This window comes from Salvelinus fontinalis, chromosome 33, assembly GCF_029448725.1.
Source record: "Salvelinus fontinalis isolate EN_2023a chromosome 33, ASM2944872v1, whole genome shotgun sequence".
NCBI classification, from domain to species: domain Eukaryota; kingdom Metazoa; phylum Chordata; class Actinopteri; order Salmoniformes; family Salmonidae; genus Salvelinus; species Salvelinus fontinalis.
This window is the reverse complement of record NC_074697.1, coordinates 26,900,969-26,918,222: the sequence shown is the minus strand read 5'-3', so window position 1 is coordinate 26,918,222 and position 17,254 is coordinate 26,900,969. Positions and strand designations below refer to the sequence as shown.

Below are 17,254 nucleotides of genomic sequence, written 5' to 3'. Positions count from 1 at the left end.
CCTCCAGGACAGTGTCCAGCCTGGCCAACACCCTTCTTTCCTCTCCTCCTATTCTTCCTCTCCCAGTCCCTATCAACCAGTATAGAGCAGGGGCTGAAAACAGCTTGTTATGTAATCTTGCCCAGGCCAAGACCAGCCACCACAAACACACACCGACCAGAATCCCATTATCCTAGTATCCACAGCAACGAGCCAATGGAATTGGCCAGGGAGGAGGGGGGCCCAGCCAATAAGCCTGGTGCAGTCTGACAGGTCAGCAGATAGGAAGGAGCTGAAGTGGAATTAATGGGTGGCTGTTGTGGTTGCTCTCTATCTGGAAACCTTGGCTGAGAGACCATTAGAACCAGAGAGTAATGCAGTCCAGTAACTGACTAGTATGGTAGTTGGTAGTCAAGGAATTGATTTTGAGACGCATTGATTTGTTAGTACAGTACACAGAAAATAATGCCATCAAATGTATTTGAACTCATACGCTCCTTTAGAAAGGAAAGAAGCCTTTCATGTGGCAGGCTGTTTCTCGTAAATTTGGAAATGTTTTTTTGCCCATGTCACAAGATACACTTCTGGATCTAATCATAGATAGCCTACTTAGAATGGCACTGAAGGGATTGGAAAATGTGTGACGACAATTGTGTTGTTGATGAGAACTTGATGCACATGCCAAGATGCTTGATCTGCCATATGCTGCAGTACCCTCAACCTGACACCACACACATGCGCAAACACACACCCAAACACTCCCCCAAATACATGTGAGCTTAACCTGGAGGCCTGCTTGGGTTACTTTGGCTCCTGTCCAGCATCTTCTTTGCTCCTGCATCACCATGTTGACAAGGTGGCTCCTATATCTGTCACCTTGCCCAGTTCCCTTGAACCAAATATCCCGAACACACACACACACACACACACCCCAACAACCTCCACTTGGACCTGTTGTATAATAAACTCCATTCCTCTCCCCTCAAAAATGTAGACTGTAGCAGGACACAGCTTGGAGGCGAGAGGTTCGCTAAGGACGGCATGGTTTCTTGAGGGGCGCCAATTTGATCTTAAAACCCCATGTAGGTCGCACAGTATGAGATGGAGGATGAGGGTGTCAATGTGTCTAGATTGGAGCAAGGTATTGTACTGTACGGATCCAATCCAGATCAGTGAATCAGTTATGCTATGGGCTTCAGTTCATGCTGGGTGGCAAAGGAATCCTATTGTCTGTACTCTACACATATGATCCATCTATACAGTATATGTAGGCTATATCTGTCTCCACCATATATACATGTCAGTCTGTGTGACGAAGCTGTTCCTCTATGTAGTGGATGTGACAGGTGTTGTGAGAGAGATGATCACTCTAACCCATGTTGTTTCTCTCCTGTCTTCCAGGAAACTCCCAACTCTGTGTTCCTGGTCATGGAGGTAGGTGGAGTGTCACACTATCAGCACGCAACCTCTTCTACCGAGCTGCCTGTAGGCTGCCAGGGTCTCTGCCTTTATGTGGATACCTCTCCCCTCTCTCTCTCTGTCTGTCTTACTCTGCTTAATTACCCGCCCCTCCCCCATGCTCTCTCTCCACATGCCCATGGTCATTTCCTCAGTCCTATGAGAGGCTGCAAACCCAGTGTGCGCCTGTCCTCACTCTGCCTCTCCCATCCCCCTTCTTCTTTCTCTCTCTCCTCTCTCCCTCTCATTGCTCAAGACCAAAAAATTCCACAAACCGCCTGAAGGAAAGAAACTAACTATATGACACCTTAAGTAGCCCTTTAAAAATATACCTGTACACCCACACCCCGCTTTCCAGGAATACTGTTGTTCATTTGCAAAACATTGTTCATTTGCTTTATATTTAGCCCTGCGATACTTATTCTGCCCCTTCTCATATTCTTGCTGTTGTTAAGCTAACTGGCTGTGCAAGGTGTCATGGGACCCTGGTACCTGTTACCTTGGCCTGCCTGGGGTGTTCTAGCTTGTTGTAGATACCGCTGTGTTCTGAGAGCCACACTGACACTAAGGAGGTGGGGTCTCTGGCACAGGAGAAGAAACAGACATACATCTGGCTTTGGTCTTCTAGTTAGCAGGCTGCTTAATCAATGTATACCCCTACCAGAGAGATGAGCATAGATAGCATCGACAGTAGGCTAGCATGGGTGCTAATCTGGCTGGTGTTTGCCAGACTGCTTGTTTTGCCTAGTAAGAAAGGCTTGTCTTACTCAGGTTAGAGGAGGGATCAGATTAATTATGACTTATTAAGCAGTCAGTGCTCAGGGCTCATACTCCAGCATTTTGGCACCGGTAGGAACACATCGAAAAGGAAACTGTTTTAGGGGAAACACTGCCGTTTTAGCTGCAAAATTGACTCTCTGTATGAAACAAAGCAATCTCTTTTTTTGAGCGAACATTATTAATATGCAGTATGTGCCTCATAAATTATTCTCCTCACACTGAAAACAAATCATGGCGGCCCATAACCTTACAGCAATCAACGTGGGCACCCCCATAAGAGTTAAATATATGAATATTACCTTAGCATTATGTGGTTATGGTGGAACCCTAAGAATGTCTTATTTAAACTCTGCTCAATGCCTCTGCTGCTTGCAGTAAACTGATTGGAATGCACACAGAGCATGTCTCTCACTCCATCCATGTGTCAATATAAGGATCTGAGCTGTAATTGATTTCCCTGTACAAAGGCTAAACAACATGGTGTGGTAATAAACTGAACTGGAGTCAGATCCTATCGGTCACTGATAAGGCAGAGGCTCTTTAAGGCCAGATCAAACCAATGCTTTGATCAGAGGAAGCTCTGGTAACCAACAGGATTTAATTGGTGGTTCAACTGACAGAACTGGAAATGGTGGACAGACATGGGGTAGATGCTATCTTAAATGTTCCTACCACCTAGCTGTCCTCTTTCTCCTCCACTTTCTTTCCCCTTCTCCCTCATACCTTTTCTCTAACTCGCTCACTAACTCTCTCTGTCTTTCTTGGACTACTCTCCTTTCCATTCTCTGTGTTGACTAAAGATTAACAGAGACTGTCAGTACTGATAACAGCACAGCCATTCATCAGATTAATTGATGAGACCCATCGTTATCTGGGCTTTGTGGTCACATACAACACACACACACACACACACACACACACACACACACACACACACACACACACACACACACACACACACACACACACACACACACACACACACACACACACACACACACACACACACACACACACACACACACACACAGAGCTTGATACTGTTAATCCATGTTGTTCTTACACAGCCTGCTAATAGAATGGTTTTGTTTGTCTTGTTCCTCCCCACAGTACTGCAACGGTGGCGATCTGGCTGACTATCTGCAAGGTAAGCATCGCACTAATCTCAATACACACTGGGTATTATTCATCAAAACAAAGTAACTAGCGGTGGAGAGGAGGGGGTGTGTGTGTGTGTGTGTGTGTGTGTGTTGTGTGTGTGTGTTCCCATGCAAGGGAGTGCTGTGTGTAGGAGCCACCACAGTGTTATGACACAATGGGTTCTTTCTTTAGCACCGAGGTCAGCACAGCTCTGACGCAAGTCTAGAAATGTGCCATCTCAAAGGTCACTCATCTCTCATAATGCTTCCCAAGAAAGCACCAAGCACTGTATGTCTTAATAGGATTCTGCTTGTGGAGATCTACGTGGTATGTCATTGACTTTAATGATATAGCAGTTCATAGCTGTGAATTGCATAACACACACACCTGTCTCCCTGTTGATATCAACAGCAACAGAAATGTGTCACATACACGTGTTTAGCAGATGTTATTGTGGGTGTAGCGAAATGATTATGTTTCTACCTCCAACAGTGCAGTAATATCTAACAAGTAATATAGAACAATACACACAATCTAAAGTAAAAGAATGGAATTAAGAATATATAAATGTTTGGACGAGCAATGTCAGAGCGGCATAGACTAAGATACAGTAGAATAGGATAGAATACAGTATATACATAAGATGAGTAATGCAAAATATATAAACATTGTTAAAGTGATTTGTGTTATAATTATTAAAGTGGCCAGTGATTTCAAGTCTATGTATATAGGGCAGCAGCCTCTAATGTGCTAGTGTTGGCTATTTAACAGTATGATGACCTTGAGATAGAAGCTGTTTTTCAGTCTCTCGTTTCCACCTTTGATGCACCTGTACTGACCTCGCCTTCTGGATGATAGCGGGGTGAACAGGCAGTGGCTCGGTTGGTTGTTGTCCTTGATGATCTTTTTGGCCTTCCTGTGACATCGGGTACTGTAGGTGTCCTGAAGGGTAAGTAGTTTGCCCCCGGTGCTGCGTTGGGCAGACCGCACCACCCTCTGTAGAGCCCTGCAGTTGCGGGCGGTGCAGTTGCCAATACAGCCCGACAGGAAGCTCTCTATTGTGCGTCTGTAGAAGTTTTGTGAGGGTTTTAGGTGCCAAGCCAAATTTCTTCAATCTCCTGAGGTTGAAGAGGCGCTGTTTCAACTTCTTCACCACACTGTCTGTGTGCGTGGACCATTTCAGTTTGTCCGTGATGTGTACGCCAAGGAACTTGAAGCTTTCATCCTTCTCCACTGCGTTCCCATTGATGTGGATAGGGGGGTGCTCCCTCTGCTGTTTCCTGAAGTCCACGATGATCTCCTTAGTTTTGTTGAGGTAGAGTGAGAGGTTATTCTCCTGGCACCACACTTCCAGAGCCCCCACCTCCTCCCTGTAGGCTGTCTCATCATTGTTGGTAATCAGGCCTACTACTGTTGTGTTGTCTGCAAACTTGATGATTGAGTTGGAGGCGTGTGTGGCCACGCAGTCGTGGGTGAACAGGGAGTACAGGATGGGGCTGAGCATGCATCGTTGTGGGGCCCGTGTTGAGGATCAGCGAAGTAAAGATGTTGTTTCCTATCTTCACTACCTGGGGGCGGCCCGTCAGGAAGTCCAGGACCCAGTTGCACAGAGCGGGGTTCAAACCCAGGGCCTCAAACTTAATGATGAGCTTGGAGGGTACTATGGTGTTGAATGCTGAGCTATAGTCAATGAACAGCATTCTTGCATAGGTATTCCTCTTGTCCAGATGGGATACGGCAGTGTGCAGTGCGATGGCGATTGCATCGTCTGTGGATCTATTGGTGCGGTAAGCAAATTGAAGTGGGTCTAGGGTGTCAGGTGAGGTAGAGGTGATATTATCCTTGACTTGTCTCTCAGAAGTGAGTGCTACGGGGCGAGAGTCATTTAGTTCTGTTACTTTTGCTGTCTTGGGTACAGCAACAGTGGTGGACATGTTGAAGCAGGTGAGGACAGCAGACTGGGATAGGGAGAGATTGAATATGTCCGTAAACACTCCAGCCAGCTGGTCTGTGCATGCTCTGAAGACGCGGCTAGGGATGCTGTCTGGGCCGGCAACCTTGCGAGGGTTAACACATTTAAATGTCTTACTCACATCGGCCACAGAGAAGGAGAGCCCACAGTCCTTGGTGGCAGGCAACGTCGGTGGCACTGTGTTATCCTCAAAGTGGGCGAAGAAGTTGTTTTGCTTGTCCGGAAGCAAGACGTCAGTGTCCGGGACGTGGCTGGTTTTCTCTTTGTAGTCCGTGATTGTCTGTAGACCCTGCCACATTCGTCTCGTGTCTGAGCCGTTGAATTGCGACTCCACTTTGTCTCTGTAATAACGTTTTGCCTGTTTGATTGCCTTACGAAGGGAATAACTACACTGTTTATATTCAGCCATATTCCCAGTCACCTTGCCATGGTTAAATGCGATGGTTCGCGCTTTCAGTTTTGCGCGAATGCTGCCATCTATCCACGGTTCCTGGATAGAGTTGGTTTTAATTGTCACAGTGTGTACAACATCTCCTATACACTTCCTGATGAACTCAGTCATGGATCATGTTTGCATATGTACAGTACCTACTCATTCCAGGGTTTTCTTTATTTTTACTATTTTCTATATTGTAGAGATCACAACTTTGAAATACCACATGGAATCATGTAGTAAACAAATCAAAATATATTTTATATTTGAGTGACTTCAAAGTAGACACCCTTTGCCTTGATGACAGCTTTGCTTACTCTGGGCATTCTCTCAACCAGCTTCATGAGGAAGTCACCTGCAATCCATTTCATTTAACTTGTTAAAAGTTAATTTGTGGAATTTCTTTCCTTAATGCATTTGATCCAATCAGTTGTGTTGTTACAAGGTAGAGGTGGTATACAGAAGATAGCTCTATTTGGTAAAAGAGTCCATATTATGGCAAAAACAGCTCAAATAAGCAAACAGAAGGAACAGTCTGTCATTATTTTAAGACGTAAAGGTCAGTCAATACGGAAAATTTCAAGAACTTTTAAAGTTTCTTCAAGTGCAGTCGCAAAAGCCGTCAAGTGTTATGATGAAACTGGCTCTCATGAGGACCGCCACAGGAAAGGAAGACCCAGCGTTACCTCAGTTGCAGTGGATAAGTTCATTAGAGTTAACTTCACCTCAGATTGCAGCTCATATAAATGCTTCACAGAGTTCAAGTAACAGACACATCTCAACATCCACTGTTCAGAGGAGACTGCGTTAAGCAGGCCTTCATTGTAGAATTGCTGCAAAGAAACCACTACTAAAGAACACCGATAAGAAGACGAGACTTGCTTGGGCTAAGAAACATGAGCAATGGATATTAGACCGGTGGAAATCTGTCCAAATTGTATATTTTTCGTTCCAACCGCCGTGTCTTTGTGGAACACAGAGTAGGTGAACGGATGATTTCCGTATGTGTGGTTCCCACCATGAAGCATGGAGGAGGAGGTGTGATGGTGCTTTGCTGGAGAGACTGTCTGTGATGTATTTAGAATTCAAGGCATACTTAACCAGCATGGCTACGTCAGCATTCTGTAGCGATACGCCACCCATCTGGTTTGCTCTTAGTGGGACTATCATTTGTTTATCAACAGGACAATTACCCAAAATACACCTCCAGGCTGTGTAAGGGCTATTTCACCAAGAAGGAGAGTGATGGAGTGCTGCATCAGATGACCTGGCCTCCACAATCACCCAACCCCAACCCAATTTAAATGGTTTGGGATGAGATAGACAGAGTGAAGGAAAAGCAGCCAACAAGTGCTCAGCATATGTGTGAACTCCTTCAAGACTGTTGGAAAGCATTCCAGGTCAAGCTTCTTGAGAGAATGCCAAGAGTGTGCAAAGCAGTCATCAAGGCAAAGGGTGGCTACTTTGAAGAATCTCAAATATAAAATATATTTTGACACTTTTTGGTTACTACATGATTCCATATGTGTGATTTCATAGTTTTGATGTCTTCACTATTATTAAACAATGTAGAAAATTGTAGAAAATAAAATAAAGAAAACCCCTTGAATGAGTAGGTCAGTCCAAACTTTTGACTGGTACTGTATGTCTACATCAACATCAGGTAGTTATGTGTTAATCCCAGCAGAGCTACAGTTGAGGAACAGAGAAAGAGCTGGAGAGAGGTCATCATGAAATAGACACCATAACAAGAGGTCAATGGGGAGTCTTAAGATGGACAGAGGAACAGAACGTCCCAGTGCAGCAGGTTTAGTGTAAATACTGGTGTAGTGAGGAAAGCAGTGTTGTGGACTCTGGTCCTCATGTTGTTCTGATTCACTTGTTATTAGGGGAACTGTTTTTATTTTATTTTTTATGTTGTACTGTCGCACGCTTTCACGTCAATTCAGGGCATGGTACAGTGTCTGTACCTCTCTCTTCTAGCACGCACTGTCACACACCCCCTTTCTGTCATGTGCACTCTCTCTCTCTCTCTCTCTCTCTCTCTCTCTCTCTCTCTCTCTCTCTCTCTCTCTCTCTCTCTCTCTCTCTCTCTGTCGTTTTCGCCCTCTCTTTTCGCTGTTTCTCTTTCTCCCTCCCTTATAAACCCTTGTATAATAGCATCACACAACCATGTTATGTTATTTCTCTAATTGCACAACTTTGCTGTGTTAGAAGAAGTTGCCACTGTTGTACTTTAGAGAGAATGTTGTTAAATCCCTGATTTAATGTGTGTATGCACGGTTAGATTTAATAATGGAAAAATTGATGTAATAAATGTATCACTAGCCACTTTAAACAATGCCACTTTTATATGTTTACATACCCTACATTACTCATCTCATATGTATATACTGTACTCTATACCATCTACTGCATCTTGCCTATGCCGTTATGTACCATCACTCATTCATATATTTCTTTATGTACATATTCTTATTCATTCCTTTACACTTGTGTGTATAAAGTAGTTGTTGTGGAATTGTTAGGTTAGATTACTTGTTAGATATTACTGCATGGTCGGAACTAGAAGCACAAGCATTTCGCTACACTCGCAATAACATCTGCCAACCATGTGTATGTGACAAATCAAATTTGATTTGATTTGATAAGATCCATTGTGACCATAATGGTTTCGTTTACCCAGGAATCCTCTTAGCTAGCAGCTCACTGGATTAGCTAATGTTGTTGTTTCACTGCAACCAGTACAGGCAGGGACCAGACACACTCCACTGCCTGACCTCGTATGCTAGCTAACATTCACTGTTAATACTTGTATTACTTAGGCTGCTAATGTTCAAACAATTACTACCCTAATCAGTTGTGCTTGCATAAAAGATGTAGACTACTTGCAGAATAAGCATTTTGTGCAGGTTGCTTTCCCTTGGATTCAGGGTGCAGTTGAAGGGGTGCAACTTTCACCCCCCCCCCCACACACACACACATTCTGCATTTTTGTTCCCCCCAGTTTTATCATTGGAATGTGATACAAAACTAGGCAACAGTGTGCTTTAGGACCATGTGGTCCATTTAGGACCCTCCTAGCAGTCGGGTAGGCTGTTTGGAGCGTCTATCTGACAGGATAAAAAAAAAATATATATATATATATATATATACACAGTTGAAGTCGGAAGTTTACATACACTTAGGTTGGATTCATTAAAACTTGTTTTTTCAACCACTCCAAAAATGTCTTGTTAACAAACTATAGTTTTGGCAAATCGGTTAGGACATCTACTCTGTGCATGACACAAGTCATTTTTCCAACAATTGTTTACAGACAGATTGGCTGGCTTATAATTCACTGTATCACAATTCCAGTGGGACAGAAGTGTCCATACACTAAGTTGACTGTGCCTTTAAACAGCTTGGAAAATTCCAGAAAATTATGTTATGGCTTTAGAAGCTTCTGATAGGCTAATTGACATAATTTGAGTCAATTGGAGGTGTACCTGTGGATGTATTTCAAGGCCTACCTTCAAACTCAGTGCCTCTTTTCTTGACATCAAGGGAAAATCAAAAGAATCCAGCCAAGACCTCAGAGAAGAATTTGTAGACCTCCACAAGTCTGGTTCATCCTTGGGAGCAATTTCTAAACGCTCAAAGGTACCAAGTTCATCTATACAAACAATAGTACGCAAATATAAACACCATGAGACCACACAGCCGTCATACCGCTCAGGAAGGAGACGCGTTCTGTCTCCTAGAGATGAACGTACTTTGGTGCGAAAAGTGCAAATCAATCCCAGAACAACAGCAAAGGACCTTGTGAAGATGCTGGAAGAAACGGGTACAAAAGTATCTATATCCACAGTAAAACGAGTCCTATATTGACATAACCTGAAAGGCCGCTGAGCAAGGAAAAAGCCACTGCTCCAAAACCGCCATAAAAAAAGCCAGACTACGGTTTGCAACTGCACACGGGGACAAAGATCGTACTTTTTGGAGAAATGTCCTCTGGTCTGATGAAACAAAAATAAAACTGTTTAGCCATAATGACCATCGTTATGTTTGGAGGAAAAAGGGGGAGGCTTGCAAGCCGAAGAACACCATCCCAACCGTGAAGCACGGGGGTGGCAGCATCATGTTGTGGGGGTGCTTTGCTGCAGGAGGTGCAGGTGCACTTCACAAAATAGATGGCATCATGAGGTTGGAAAATTATGTAGATATATTGAAGCAACATCTCAGTCAGGAAGTTAAAGGTTGGTCACAAATGGGTTTTTCAAATGGACAATGACCCCAAGCATACTTCCAAAGTTGTGTAAAATGGCTTAAAGACAACAAAGTCAAGTTATTGGAGTGGCCATCACAAAGCCCTGACCTCAATCCTATAGACATTTTGTTGACAGATCTGAAAAAGCGTGTGCGAGCAAGGAGGCCTACAAACCTGACTCAGTTACACCAGCTCTGTCTGGAGGAATGGGCAAAAATTCACCTAACTCATTGTGGGAAGCTTGTGGAAGGCTATCGGAAACGTTTGACACAATTTAAAGGCAATGCTACCAAATACTAATTGACTGTATGTAAACTTCTGACCCACTGGGAATGTGATGAAAGAAATAAAGGCTGAAATAAATAATTCTCTCTACTATTTTTCTGACATTTCACATTCTTAAAATAAAGTGGTGATCCTAACTGAGCTAAAACAGGGAATTTCTACTCGGATTAAATGTCAGGAAATGTGAAAAACTGAGTTTAAATGTATTTGGCTAAGGTGTATGTAAACTTCCGACTTCAACTGTATGCCCCCCCCCCTTCTAAAACGCCCCTGCTTAAATGTAAGCCAAGGTAATCAGTCATTAAGAGAGATGGAGGTTTCGAGTGCGTATAACTGTTGGCAAATGTTTTGTATAAGTCCCATGTGGCTTAGTTGGTCGAACGTGGCGCTTGCAAAGTCGGAGTTGTGGGCTTCGTTTCCCACAGGGGAAAAGTATGAAAATGGATGCACTCACTACTGTAAGTCGCTCTAGATAAGAGCGTCTGCTAAATTACTAAAATGGAAATATAAAAATGTAAATGCATGTTAATGATCAGTGTGGGTGAAACGTTAGTGTGTAAAATGGTTGTAAAAAGTTGTATCTGTGGCCTCTAGGCTAGTGCATAGTGGATGGGTAATGTCATTTATAGAGATTTCAGTGTAGTATGGGTAATGTAGTTTTGTATAGATAAAATATGCTAATAGCCAGTGTGGGTGTAGTATTCTTTTACCACTGCATCCCTCGTCTTCATACATTATGTGCCAATACATTTGTGCTGTATAATGAAGGATTGTGGGTAAGTAGTTTCCCCTCCTCTCCTCTCCTCAGCCAAGGGGACACTAAGAGAAGACACTCTGAGGGTGTTCCTACAGCAGATAGCAGCAGCAATGAGGATCCTCAACAGTAAAGGCATCATCCACCGAGACCTGAAACCACAGAACATCCTGCTGTCATACACCAGCCGCAAGAGATCCAGTATCAACGGCATCCGCATCAAAATAGGTGACTGAACAACCCATCCCCTCAAACACAACACACACTCAGCTAAAACTAAGCTAAACCTTCAAAAAGACAACTATCCCTTTAATTCTGTATATAGTGTTATTTCTGTATATACACAACTTCATAATGTTTATACGATATAAATACTGTTTATACTGTAAATATAGAGATGGCCTATCTATGAACTGTTAGCCATCGTATGATTTGTCTTATTGTGTCACACAAGTGTCATATATCATGTATCAAGATGCACCACAATGATCGCTAGCTAAGGTCATGGTTAGTTGTTTTGAACCTCACAGCTATATTTAGTTTGCACAATGCTATTCCCAGAAGGTGTGGTGACTCATGTTGTGTGTTGAGTGCCCAATTGTCTAGTGTCTGAGAGGCTTGGGAATAGGAGTCGTGACACTGCGATCAATAGTTGTTATTAATAAGACAGACAGACACAGGTAGACAGACTGACTGACTGATGGACTTCTCTCTTTCAGCTGACTTTGGCTTCGCACGATATCTCCAGAGCAACATGATGGCTGCCACGCTGTGTGGCTCCCCAATGTACATGGTGAGTGGATGCGGGTTAGTGTTTGTTGTGTGTGTAAGGGTGTTGTGTCTAAGTCTCTTGTTCTCCTGTGACAACAGCTCTGCTTACTCAGAAACCTGCAACTGGAACGGTCCTTTCAGAGCATGACCTCTAACCTCTGTCCTCTAACCAGGCCCCGGAAGTGATCATGTCTCAGAACTATGACGCCAAGGCAGACATGTGGAGCATTGGGACGGTCGTCTACCAGTGTCTCGTAGGGAAGCCACCTTTCCAGGTAGGATGGAGAGAGGGAGTTGATATGGGGCATCTTTTTTTCATCACACAAAGCAGAATGAAACTGTGCGAAGAAAATAGCACATGCCTCTGCAAGAAAAATGTCACCCATGGTGTGCATTTATAGAAGTAGTATACAAACCCCCTGTCACTCTGATCTCGATCTCGATCTCTCCTTTCTTTCTTTTCTTTTCTCTCTCTCTCTCTCTCTCTCTCTCTCTCTCTCTCTCTCTCTCTCGCTCTCGCTCTCGCTCTCGCTCTCTCTCTCGCTCTCGCTCTCTCTCGCTCTCTCTAGGCCAACAGTCCCCAGGACCTGAGGATGTTCTATGAGAAGAACAAGTCGCTGCTGCCCATGTAGGTGATAGGATTTAAGAATGATTAACTATCTGATCGAGGCCATTTGGGCTGAAAAGTCGTGTTTTTAACCGGAAGGTGTTGTCTGTGCCTCTATTACCCAGCATCCCGAGGGAGACGTCTCCTCCCCTTGGCAACCTGTTGCTAGGCCTGCTGCAGAGGAACCAGAAGGATAGGATGGACTTCGGTCAGTTCTGACGCCACTTCCCTTCTAGAATGGAAATGATTTAAAACATAATGTTTCTTATCAATCAATTGGATATTACTTCTCTAACATTCACACTTCTGTCTTGTTGTTTCAGATGCATTTTTCAGCCATCCTTTCTTAGATCCACTGTCTGCCATCAAAAAATGTGAGTAGATAGATGAAAACTTCCTTCATCAATAACAGGGAAATACATGTTGTGGTATCATAGCTGTATTGTGAGATGGCGTTGATGTTGAGAACACTTACGTCTTGTGTGAAAACATGTATTTGTATGTTTTTTCTCCAGCATGTCCTGTTCCAGTACCCAACTGCCCTAGCGCTGTGACCGACATCACCTGTGGCAGCTCGCCCTCTGTTCGCTACAACTCCCCTGCCGTAAGTTAATCCTGACTGCCTATACACCTCATAGTTTCATTCCACAACAAGTGGGTTTATCTGTACCTCAAGGCATAGCACCACACCTCAACACTGAGCACTGAAGAATCCAGACTTTGTACAGTAGCTCTGTGGGAAAACGGACAAACTGAGTTTCCCAGGGATGTACTTTTTCTCTCTGTCCACTGTGATTGCATTATTCTGACAGTCTAGATAGCCCAGTCTGGCTCTAATTGAATTGTACAGCCCAAGCCCTCTCTCTCACTGAGATTAATCCTCTTGCTTTCTTTCTCTTGCCCTACGCTCCTCACATTCACACAAACACACACACACACACACACACACACACACACACACACACACACACACACACACACACACACACACACACACACACACACACACACGGTCGTACGCACACACACACCACCTACCCCCACAAACATACACACACCTTTTGCTCACTACAACACACACATACCCCTTCCCTTCTTCAGTCTCTCCCAGACATGCAGACGTTACCTGAGGACTGTCTGTCATCGCCCCCCCTGGGCCCTCCAAACTACCTGCAGCTGTCTAAGGAGTCTGGAGGAAGCACCAGCAGCAAGAACTCTTCCAGCGACACGGACGACTTTGTCTTGGTGCCACACCTCTCCACAGAGTCTTGTGAGTCTGCAGGAACACACACACACACACACTGAAGACTTGCTACTCCTTATTACACTAATTAGGCCTACTGACAGCACTTCTCTTACACCAAGCACCTGCTATAAAACACACACACTGAGCACCTGCTATAAAACACACACTAAGCACCTGCTATAAAACACACACACTAAGCACCTGCTATAAAACACACACTGAGCACCTGCTATAAAACACACACACTGAGCACCTGCTATAAAACACACACACTGAGCACCTGCTATAAAACACACACACTAAGCACCTGCTATAAAACACACACACTAAGCACCTGCTATAAAACACACACACTAAGCACCTGCTATAAAACACACACACTGAGCACCTGCTATAAAACACACACACTAAGCACCTGCTATAAAACACATATACTGAGCACCTGCTATAAAACACACACACTAAGCACCTGCTATAAAACACACACACTAAGCACCTGCTATAAAACACACACACACACTAAGCACATGCTATAAAACACACACACTAAGCACCTGCTATAAAACACACACACTAAGCACCTGCTATAAAACACACACACTAAGCACCTGCTATAAAACACACACACTGAGCACCTGCTATAAAACACACACACTGAGCACCTGCTATAAAACACACACACTGAGCACCTGCTATAAAACACACACACTGAGCACCTGCTATAAAACACACACACTAAGCACCTGCTATAAAACACACACACTAAGCACCTGCTATAAAACACACACACTGAGCACCTGCTATAAAACACACACACTAAGCACCTGCTATAAAACACACACACTAAGCACCTGCTATAAAACACACACACTAAGCACCTGCTATAAAACACACACACTAAGCACCTGCTATAAAACACACACACTGAGTACCTGCTATAAAACACACACACTGAGCACCTGCTATAAAACACACACACTAAGCACCTGCTCACACTTGACACAGACAGTTGACCAAATAGACACATTTTGAGTGGCGGTATGGGTAGTCAGTTAATTCACTAATGTGGCATGGTTTCTATTCTTGTCTGGATTCGCTCACTTCCCTCTCTCTCCTCTTCCTCAGATGACCAGCCAATGGGAGCAGTGGGGCGTCGGGCATCTGCAGAGTGGTGTGGAGGGTGAGTGTAACGTCATCAACTTCAGCTCTAAACATATCGTTGTTGTCTGATTTGGGCCGGCCACCATCAGAAAGGAACATAAACCTTGTCCCTGCACTTCCTCTACATACTAGAGAATACCAGAACACAAAAGAACTCCCAGGAGCACAATATCTAGATGACCTGACCTGGTTCCTCTGTTGACTCCCCTGGGCTTGACCGTGTTGCTCCATGGAAATCGATCATTTGTTCACTGTTGACTTGTTGCATCATAGAAATGTAACCTAAACTCAGAGAGGATTAACAAACAGTCTGTTTGTGTCCCTAAACTGGGATATTTCAGGATATTTCCACTGTCCGACTATTTATGTATTAGATCAATTTGAATTATAGCACATTGGACAGATCTAATAATGGTTGACACAAAACATATGTGTGGTGAAATGATCAACGTTAAAAACAATTAACCAGTCTGATGTGCATGCTGCTATTTCAGCCCCAGATATTGTGTATGTGTGTGTGTGTGTGTGTGTGTGTGTGTGTGTGTGTGTGTGTGTGTGTGTGTGTGTGTGTGTGTGTGTGTGTGTGTGTGTGTGTGTGTGTGTGTGTGTGTGTGTGTGTGTGTGTGTGTGTGTGTGTGTGTGTTGTGAATGAGCTCTGCATGAGTAAGTCATTCTGTCTACTCCATATAGACATGTCTATGTAGAATGCTACATAAAACACTCTACATCTCAGTGTGTCTGTCAGTGTGCACAGCAGCAGTGTTTTATACTCCTTAGTCATAAATGACATGCTATTTGGCTCTGAAAGCAATATATCAGTCTTCCATTTCTATGAAGCTATGTCAATGCCTAAATAAGGCATTTTGTTCATGTCAAAATTGTGTAGACGTCTCAGATAAACGGCTACTGTGTATAGGTCAGTTATATCCTGAACCACCCAGACGAGGCAGGCCTGTTGTATGAGAATAGATCTCTTACACACACACAGGAAATCGCTTTGGGCAAATGTGACTGTTGTTGTCGCGGCATCTTAAATGACTGTCACTCACACACACACACACACACACACACACACACACACACACACACACACACACACACACACACACACACACACACACACACACACACACACACACACACACACACACACACACACACACACACACACACACACACACACACACACACACACACACACACACACATATATATATCACACACACACACACACACACTGAAAGCAGAGGCACAAACACCACTTCCTTGTCTCATGTGACTCCCACACTCTCTCTGTGTTTGTAAATAGCCTGCAGCAAGACAATGCTCTCCACTGTCATCTATAACTTTATTTTTATTTTCACTCCCCATGTTCCTCTCCCTGTTTCTCTCTTTGTAAACAGCCTCCAGTAATACTGTTTTCTATCACTCAGTTTCTCTCTTTGTAAACAGCCTCCAGTAATACTGTTTTCTATCACTCAGTTTCTCTCTTTGTAAACGGCCTCCAGTAATACTGTTTTCTATCACTCAGTTTCTCTCTTTGTAAACGGCCTCCAGTAATACTGTTTTCTATCACTCAGTTTCTCTCTTTGTAAACAGCCTCCAGTAATACTGTTTTCTTTCACTCAGTTTCTCTCTTTGTAAACGGCCTCCAGTAATACTGTTTTCTAGCACTCAGTTTCTCTCTTTGTAAACGGCCTCCAGTAATACTGTTTTCTATCACTCAGTTTCTCTCTTTGTAAACAGCCTCCAGTAATACTGTTTTCTAGCACTCAGTTTCTCTCTTTGTAAACAGCCTCCAGTAATACTGTTTTCTATCACTCAGTTTCTCTCTTTGTAAACAGCCTCCAGTAATACTGTTTTCTATCACTCAGTTTCTCTCTTTGTAAACGGCCTCCAGTAATACTGTTTTCTATCACTCAGTTTCTCTCTTTGTAAACAGCCTCCAGTAATACTGTTTTCTATCACTCAGTTTCTCTCTTTGTAAACGGCCTCCAGTAATACTGTTTTCTTTCACTCAGTTTCTCTCTTTGTAAACGGCCTCCAGTAATACTGTTTTCTATCACTCAGTTTCTCTCTTTGTAAACAGCCTCCAGTAATACTGTTTTCTATCACTCAGTTTCTCTCTTTGTAAACGGCCTCCAGTAATACTGTTTTCTATCACTCAGTTTCTCTCTTTGTAAACGACCTCCAGTAATACTGTTTTCTTTCACTCAGTTTCTCTCTTTGTAAACGGCCTCCAGTAATACTGTTTTCTTTCACTCAGTTTCTCTCTTTGTAAACGGCCTCCAGTAATACTGTTTTCTATCACTCAGTTTCTCTCTTTGTAAACGGCCTCCAGTAATACTGTTTTCTATCACTCAGTTTCTCTCTTTGTAAACAGCCTCCAGTAATACTGTTTTCTAGCACTCAGTTT

General features: G+C 43.5%; 1 protein-coding gene across 2 annotated transcripts in view; it reads left to right on the top strand.

Annotated features, from left to right (window-relative positions):
- The window catches only part of LOC129831892 (serine/threonine-protein kinase ULK2-like), an 85,020-nt gene that overhangs the window by 50,863 nt on the left and 16,903 nt on the right, over positions 1-17,254 (top strand). For both annotated transcript variants that reach the window (XM_055895449.1, XM_055895448.1), the window contains exons 4-14: positions 1,381-1,413; positions 3,328-3,364; positions 11,108-11,281; positions 11,773-11,846; positions 11,998-12,099; positions 12,394-12,452; positions 12,557-12,639; positions 12,755-12,805; positions 12,947-13,035; positions 13,533-13,701; positions 14,803-14,857. In XM_055895449.1, the coding sequence (XP_055751424.1) occupies positions 1,381-1,413; positions 3,328-3,364; positions 11,108-11,281; positions 11,773-11,846; positions 11,998-12,099; positions 12,394-12,452; positions 12,557-12,639; positions 12,755-12,805; positions 12,947-13,035; positions 13,533-13,701; positions 14,803-14,857 (926 nt within the window). The remainder of the gene's footprint in view (positions 1-1,380; positions 1,414-3,327; positions 3,365-11,107; positions 11,282-11,772; positions 11,847-11,997; positions 12,100-12,393; positions 12,453-12,556; positions 12,640-12,754; positions 12,806-12,946; positions 13,036-13,532; positions 13,702-14,802; positions 14,858-17,254) is intronic.